This window comes from Hippocampus bargibanti, linkage group LG17, assembly GCF_051943395.1.
Source record: "Hippocampus bargibanti isolate YZ-2025 linkage group LG17, ASM5194339v1, whole genome shotgun sequence".
Taxonomy (NCBI): domain Eukaryota; kingdom Metazoa; phylum Chordata; class Actinopteri; order Syngnathiformes; family Syngnathidae; genus Hippocampus; species Hippocampus bargibanti.
In genome coordinates, this window is record NC_142750.1 from 4,131,201 (window position 1) to 4,139,567 (window position 8,367).

Genomic DNA, 8,367 nt, shown 5'->3' on the forward strand with positions numbered 1-8,367 from the left:
TCTTGACGTGTGAGAGAACAAAAAGTATTATGGAAATTATGAAATGAGCAAAATGACTTGACAAAGAAATGAAACATGTCTGAAGTTGCTGCTGTCATTTGAAAAGGGTGAAAGTGGCAAAACTAGGTGGAATCTGTATTCCATCTTTGCAACACAAACAAACCAAAATATGAAGATCATCTCACAAATATTTTAGTTCCAAGCACTACAATACCAAGGAAATATCAGGGACACACGGAAAAGGAACCATCGGATTAAAAAAAGTCATTTTCTAAGGTGGAAAAATGTAGTTTTAAGACAACTGTTGCATTTCCCACGAAGAAAAAAATATTTACAATTATAGTTCAGGAGAAATGAAAATTTTAAAGAAAACAAATTAGACTCTTTCAAAAAAGGTGATTTTAAAAAACCCACTTGAAGAAATAATTGAGATTTTCCTTCAAGGATAAAATAAAAGTCAAATATGCTGGCCCATTACATAATAATGATAATAAAAAAATTCATTTATAAGCGCCTTTCAAAATTCTCAAGGTCACTTTAGTGACGGGATCAGTTTTTTTTTCTGTGGGTGAGCAGCGGCAGCCACACGCGCCAGCGTTCACTCAATCCGGAATAACTCAAATAGATAGAAAGCTAGCTGATAGCTAGTTAATAGCTAGCTAGCTAATAATACATTTCATTTCTAAGCGCCTTTCAAAACTCTTACCTAAACTACATTATTGATAATTGTAAAGAGAATTAGCTGTTAAAATTTATGTTCAATGAATTAACCACTTTAACATTACACTTCTCATTGGCAAATTCTGTGAAAGAGCATTTTAAAATTGTATTTATTAGACTTTCGGCTCTCAAAAATGACACACTTTCTACTGGTGAATGTTGACTAATCTTCAAAAAGACAATTTTAGTGAATGGAAATTTTTCCATCCCAAATCTTGTGGCGCAATTATTCCTTTTTGGGTTAGTGTGGAACTGAAGCTCCTCAGTGTGAAATATATCTACTTGGAGAGCACAATAAATACAGAGCTGGAACACACCGAGGAGAAAAAGACAAAGAAGAAGGATATCACAGACAAAAAAAAAAAGCCAGGCTTATTGCAAAAACAGTACAGTGATACCTTGGCTTACGAACTTAATTGGTTTCCAGACAGTGTGTAAGGCGAAGTGTATTCCAAAAAATAATTTCCCATAGGAAACCATTAAAATGAGAATAATCCGTTCCCAGGTCCCCATAAAACATAATTTTCTACTTTTTAATTTTCTTAAAACTACACAAAAGATACCTTATATTATGTATAATAAATGTGCTATGGTATTATAATTAAAGAAATAAACTACTATATAATGAAGTCATTTTATTTACCTTTGTGATGGTCGTTGATGGCTTGATGGAATGGAATGGCCGGTTTCATCAGCATTAAACACTTGATGAGGGATGTAACCTTCTTTCACCATCTTGAGGAATGATCCCTTGTAGGTGCTTTCTCTCTGATAGTTTTATCTAGTTCCTCATCAATTGTGTTCTGTTTAGGTAGGTTAATAGCTTTTTGCATCGAGTGTACAGATGGCTTGTGCGGGTTGTTTGTGGAGCCTGATTGATGGGATATTTTAACCTTGCAGTCCACAGTCTGCCTTTGAACTATCAAAGCTGAAACTCTCTCACTGTCGTCTGCCTGTCTCTTTAATGTTTAAACCACCTCCCCTCACTGCTGCGTTCTTGACCAATCATGTGGCTTTAACCGAAGACTTAGGGCGGGGAATAGAGGACAAAAAAAATGTTGGTCGCCATTTTCTTTGTTTGAGAACGGTTTCACTCTCTCTCTGTCTGTAACCCCCCCCCCCCACCTTCACTGCTGCGTTCTTGACCAATCACGTGGCTTTAACCGACGACTGGGGGCGGGAATAGAGGACAAAAACAATCGGCTGCCGTTTTGTTGTTAAAAGAACGGGCTCGTACGCGAACGACACATCACTCATTGTGGCAGCTCCGTGTGTATCTCGAAAAATAGTTCGTATGCCAAGGTAAACTTTTCATAAATTTAACGTTCGTAAACCGAAAAGTTCGTAAGCCAAGGGGTTCCTAAACCGAGGTATCACTCTACATACACTCGAAAAAAGTTCACTCAAAAGTCCACAGGGAGGAAAAAAAAGCCCTTCCTCCCCAATTCAAACGCGTAAGATCTCCAGACAATTGTTGTAGCAGATGGCGATCCAGTCGGGCTGCGTGGAGGCCCACTGCACATTGTTGATCTCGCCCTCGGCCGTGTATGCCAAGATGGGGTCCTCGATGGCTCGCGGCATCTGCTGGATGTCCCAGATCAGTGCCTGGTGGTCGTCGGCTACCGCGGGAGGGAAAAAAAACAAACAAACAAACAAAGGGGGGGAAGAAAAAACAAAAAACAAACGAGAGGTAGAATACATGTTTTTGTTTTCAGTACAAACTCGTCTTGTGATTTGGTGAAGCAGCGTGTGGTTCAGAGTTAATCTCTTTTGTCTAAAAAGGGGCCACATTCTAAAATTGATGGGGCCTGATTTAACTAGATGAGATTAAATGAGCCTTTATTTGTCTCACAGTGGAGACATTTAAGTTTCACAGCAGAAAAAAAAAAATACGGGAGCTGCTGTAAAGGCAGCCAGTCTCATGGCACCATCTTGAAGTTAAAAAAAATAATTGCGAAGGAAACTAAACTGATTGAAATAAATCAAAATACAGTAATTAAAGCTTGCTAGTTCTAAATTGCAAATGAAAAAAAACATTTTTGACTAAAATTTGTTTTTCTAATAATAATAATAATAAATACATTACATTTTAAGCGCCTTTCAAAGCTCTCAAGGACACACAGCGCCAGCGTTCACTCAACCCTGAAGTAACTCAAATAGATAGAAAGCGAGCTAGCTAGCGAATAGATAGCAAATAAATACCAAATAGATAGCCAGATAGCCAACAGCCAGTCAGCTAATAGCAAGCTAGCTAATGGATAGCAAATAAATAGCTAATAGTCAGATAGCCAACAGCTAGCCAGCTCGACAGCTTCCAGCCAGCTAGCTAATGGATAGCTAATAAAGAGCTAATAGATAGCCAGATAGCCAACAGCTAGCCAGCTTAGAGACAGCCGGCTAGACAGCTAATAGCTAGACAGATTGCTAATGTATAGCTAATAAGTAGCTAATAGATAGCCAGATCGTCAACAGCTAGCCATCTAACAGCCAGTCAGCTAGACAGCTAATAGCTATCCTTTCCATTTAGCTATTTTAACAGAAGTATGTCATATGTGGCGCAGATCATGTAGCAATATGCGCTAATCGTAATAGATTTGTGCCGGTGCTGGCACGCTGGAGTTCCAACGTTACGCCAATGGCTGTCAAAATACCGCAAAATCGCCGCCCAGGCGCATCCCTGTACTTATACTTTCAAGGAGTAATACAAAAAAAATGAACAAAAAAACATGTCGGTGTGTGATTTACCTGCGGTGCAGATGTGACATGAGGAGTGCGGCGCCCAGGCGATGCCATTGACGCAGGCGCGGTGGTTGTTGAGGCGAGCCACCGGCGTGCACGGCACACGCACGTCGAGGATCACGACCTTTTTACGCGCAAACCAAAACAAAGATTTGTTAGAAGGCGCACTGGCGTCAACATTTTAGGGTCAAAATTATTAAAAGGCAATTCAGTTTTCAATAGTGTCAGGATGTAAACATCAAATGGCGATAATAGTCCTGAAAACACATTTTACAAATACAGGTAACATCCCAGTTACGACCGGGTTCCGGTCCGACAAAACGGTCGTAAGTCAAACGGTCGTAAGTCGAAATCCATTCAAAATGGCCGACGTGACATTTAGTATACGATGTCAATCTGTTGTTTTTAAAAGAACGTTTTCTATTGAATATTATTACATATCAAACTTTACAGTTCATTTATAAATATGATAACTTTTAGTGTCATTTTTATCATTTTATATTTCGTATTATCGATTTTTATTACAGCATAACTGTACCTGTAATGTATACAAAACTGTTTACTGTACAGTTCATTTATACATGTTATACTTAACTTTTTGTGTCGTTTTTATCATTTTATATTTCATATTATCAATTTTATTACTGTATTACTGTACCTGTAATGTATATAAAACTGTTTGTTGTGAATGTTAAACTTACCCTGCTCTCCCTGCTAACGACCAGAAAAGGTCGCCCGACACACACGCTCGGACTTGGGCGAACACAGAAGGAAAAAAGCAGTATACAGTACTACAGGAGATGTTGCCGAGACGGTATCTGCACTGTATAACTACTGTATTGAGTGTAGTCACGCAGTAGATTGCTGTGCAAGTGTGTGATATGTTGGTTGGCCAAAATTGTAGTACGCGTTGCCGCCTGCTTGCGCGTTGCATTGCCAATCGTAGCATAAAAAAGGGTGTGGCGATCGTGGTCGTAAGTACGGATGGTCGTAAATCACGCCGGTCGTAACTCGGATGTTACCTGTAATTTAATTTTCAATTATGCTAATATTAACATTTTTTGATGCTAGCTAATTTGCTCTGCTAAACTTGTTTGAAACGGGAAAACATTGACCTCCATGCCATCCATGGCCATGGTGGCCAAATAGTTGGGGTCTTGCTTGTTCCAGCAAAGGCGCAGCAACGGGTGGTGCTGGGGGTCCTCGTAGATGATGGTGCTGTGCTCCAAGTGACGCAGGTCGAACATGCGCACCGAGCCGTCGGCCCCCACCGAGGCAAACATGTCGCGACCGCCGCCTGCTCGGCTGAAGGCGATGTCGTACACCTAACGCGGAGAGAGAATGACATGAATACATTTGAGTTGGGCGAAATGGCACGTCCGCAAGAAAACGTTTTGATTACAAGAAGCAGGTAAAATGGATACAGACGCTCCCAAACTGACGAACATAAGAGCTACGAAAAACGGTAAATACGAACATTTTTGTAGTAACATATGTAGTATTCTCTCCAGTTGTACATGTACATGTCTTTAGAGAGCATATATGTTATTAAATGTTTATTTTTCAGTACATACCTATACAGGTTACTTATACAAGCCTTAAACATACTTATACAGACGATCCTCAACTTACGAATATTCAAGTTACGAAAAACGGTAAATACAAACATTTTTGTAGTAACATATGTAGTATTCTCTCCAGTTGTACATGTACATATCTTTATATAGCTTATATTTTATTAAATGTTTATTTTTCAGTGCAAACCAATACAGGTTACTTATACAACATACTTATACAGACGCTCCCCAACTTACGAACATTCGAGTTACGACAAACGGTATGTCGAAAAATGTTTGGACAGAGATGCTGTAAATTAGATTTATTATGGCGCGCCTTTTTTCCATCCGAGCTCGCTTGCGATTGGCTGCGGAGAGTATGTGGGCGGGGCAGAAATCCCCTTTCCCAGTTGAGGCTCCAGGACGCGATGCATAACAAAAAGTAATGGCTCCTGGCACGTCATTCAATAATGACGTGCCAGCAACTTCAGTCATGGCCTACTGAAGACCGTCAGTGTTTGACTTCAACATACATTTCATCCATAATATAGCACTGAAGCAACTTACGAACAAATTCACCTTACGAACGACCGTATCTTGTTCGTAAGGTGGGGAGTGTCTGTACATCATACTTTCCTACAAGCCTTAAACTTACTTATATAAACCTTAAACATACATTCCATACAAAATATAGCACTGAAGCAACTTACGAACAAATTCACCATACGAACGACCGCTCGGAACGTATCTTGTTCGTAAGGTGGGGAGTATCTGTAAAGCCTAGATCACACTTACCTCCTTGTCATGGGCGATAAGTTGTGTTTTGACGTGTCCTGACACCAAATTGACGCGGCCAAGAACCTGCCCTGTCTCCAGCCCCCAAATGGTGCAGGTGGTGTCGATGCTTGATGTGCCTGTACAAATGGTAGTAAACATCTTATTTCGGTAAGATCGTGCCCGAGATAGAAAAAATTATCCTGTGACTGTAAAGTGATCATGAGAGTTTTGAAAGGCGCTTCAAAATGAAATTTATTATTATTATTATTTTTTCTTCTTACCCAGCAGGTTAGGGTCCACTTCATTCCAGTCAAACGACGTAAGCGGCGCACAGAAGTCTGAGTTCTTGTTGTTGTTAAGCAAACATTCAAGACGTGTTTCTGTGTCGCTGACCTGTAATGTGAATGACATTTTCAAAACTTTTTATATATTCTGGTGCTTTCTACTATTTTTGTGACTGCTTTATGTCCTGTATATGATAGCTGTTCATGTTAAGCAGCTTCTGCTGTTGTTCTGCTGATGAATTATTATTGAAAAATGTTGTCACATCCCTACATTTTGTTGTTGTTTTATGGTTATTATCCCGCTATTCCTCTGTGATGTCAGGGAAACAAAACACAAACAGACAAGGGAAGTGGGCCACAGTAAGTTAGGCCAACATACCCTCCAGATGCGCAGGTAGTCCCCGCTGGTGGCCAACAGGTCCGGGTAGACCCCCTTGGTATCCGGGATCCACATGATCTTGGTGGTGGGGTACGGGTGGTCAAAGGTGTTCCTGCACACGAACTCAGAGCTTTCTTCTTCGAGTCCCACCAGCTGGACCTAAACGCAGATACAATAATAATAGAAATTCGTTTAATTCGGGGTGTAAGGTAACGTTACCTGACACTTATGTCGGTGAAATGACACATTTTGATGACGCATTTGTGCTCGCTGCACAATTTTATCATTAGCATATACAGCGATGTTATCTTTAGCCCGGGGCTTTATCAAACATCCCATAATTGAAATATTATAAACCATTCTCAAACCTTGTTGTTGTATTCTTCCACAAAGCTTCCAAGAGCCAAGCGAAAGCGTTTGTCCGGCCTCACGCTCCAATTCATTGCGTAGACCGTCCATGGCGCCTCGTATTTGTAGATTTCTTTTCTCTTTCCGTGCAGCGACATCCTAGCTGAGCGGAGCTAACACGTTCGCGTTAGCCAACCGCGAAAAAGACTCCCCTCGGGAAAAGACTGAGACCACTTTTGTTCAACCCGTAAGAATAACTAATAGAAAATGAAGTAGTGGTCGGCGTCGCGAAAACTTTAAGATAATACAATATAACGGCCACTTAAGTCAACAAAGCATGCCAGCCATAGCTCGCTTGAAACGACAAAGCTGTCAAGCTAGCGGACGAGTAGTGGGCGACTTCCGCTTACGTCTGTAAAATTACGAGCTATGTTTGAGGAAAATTTCAGTTTTTCTTTCACATCAACAATCATTTAGATTCTAAATGTTTTGCATAGTAAGGCATTTTTAGCCCATAAATAGTTTAGAAATTTTAGTGCCAAAAAAAAACAACGACCATGTATAGTAATGCATTTTTAGCCCGAAAAAAAACGAGGCTGAAAGGCTGAAAAAAATGTGTATAGTAAAGCTTGCATGTAAATTTGTTTTAAAATACGACTATATGAAAACTTTTTGCGGGTCCTACTTCCGGGCTACTGTTGTCAAGTGGTTACTGTGTTGTTTTACAAGTGCAGTGGATAGTTGTTCAAATCCTGGTCTTTTTTTATTTTAAACCACCTATTGTATCAAGTCCTTTATGATTTGTTACTTCTGAGATAGGGAAAGCAGTGCAGCAGCAGTGGTCCCCTGGTGATGGCATCAACATCGCAGTGGGAAGAACAGGGTTTGAATCTAGGTATAGGCCTTTTAATAAAACGACCATGTATAATAAGGCGTTTTTGACCCCAGAAAAATGAGTATAGTAAGGCCTTACCATACACGGTCATTAACCGCTACACATGGTTGTTTTGTTTTTCGGGGTAAAAATGCCCGACTATACATGGTCGGTTTTTTTTGGGGCAAAAATGCCCGACTATACATGTTCGTATTTTTTGGGGCAAAAATGCCCGACTATACATGGTCGTTTTTTTTGGGGCACAGTACATGTACATTGTCATTTTTTTGGGCTAGAAACGCCTTACTATACATGGTCGTTTTTTTCGGGCAAAAAATGCCTTACCGTACAGTACATGGTCATTTTTTTCCGGTCTAGAAACGCCTTACTATACATGGTCATTTTTTCCAGCTAGAAATGCCTTACTATACATGGTCTTTTTTTGGGGCTAAAACACCTTAATGTACATGGTAATTTTTTTTCCGGCTAAAAACACCTTACTATATACAGTACATGATCGTTTTTATTCCTACCAAAAAAATGCCCGACTATACATGGTCGTTTTCTTTCGGGCTAAAAATGCCTTACTATATATACATTGTCATTTTTTTCACCTTACTATACAGTACATGGTGGTTTTATTTCCGTATGTATGCGCATGCCCTTCACGCGCCGCGTGTTTACTTGAAA

At 40.1% G+C, this 8,367-nt stretch overlaps 1 protein-coding gene across 2 annotated transcripts; it reads right to left on the bottom strand.

Annotated features, from left to right (window-relative positions):
* Positions 1–176: 176 nt before the first annotated feature.
* On the bottom strand, positions 177–7,814 carry dcaf7 (ddb1 and cul4 associated factor 7). 2 transcript variants are annotated; one of them, XM_089018388.1, is made up of 7 exons: positions 6,824–7,814; positions 6,456–6,614; positions 6,074–6,185; positions 5,811–5,929; positions 4,575–4,784; positions 3,466–3,583; positions 177–2,342 (listed from the first exon to the last, which is right to left on the bottom strand). In XM_089018388.1, the coding sequence occupies exons 1-7, from the start codon at positions 6,959–6,961 to the stop codon at positions 2,167–2,169; spliced, it is 1,032 nt and encodes a 343-aa protein (XP_088874514.1). In that variant the 5' UTR covers positions 6,962–7,814; the 3' UTR covers positions 177–2,166. The 2 variants fall into 2 exon arrangements, with proteins under 2 accessions (XP_088874514.1, XP_088874515.1); XM_089018389.1 differs by having other exon boundaries at positions 177–2,339; positions 6,824–7,808.
* Between the last annotated feature and the right edge of the window lie 553 nt (positions 7,815–8,367).

Excerpts from the sequence above, each read along its gene's own strand:
- dcaf7 (XM_089018388.1), bottom strand. The coding sequence starts at position 6,961 with ATGTCGCTGCACGGAAAGAGAAAAGAAATCTACAAATACGAGGCGCCA. Across the intron at positions 5,930-6,073 it reads AGTGGACCCTAACCTGCTGG|GCACATCAAGCATCGACACC; the intron begins GTAAGAAGAAAA and ends CCATTTGTACAG. Across the intron at positions 3,584-4,574 it reads TGGCCATGGATGGCATGGAG|GTCGTGATCCTCGACGTGCG; the intron begins GTCAATGTTTTC and ends GCGCGTAAAAAG.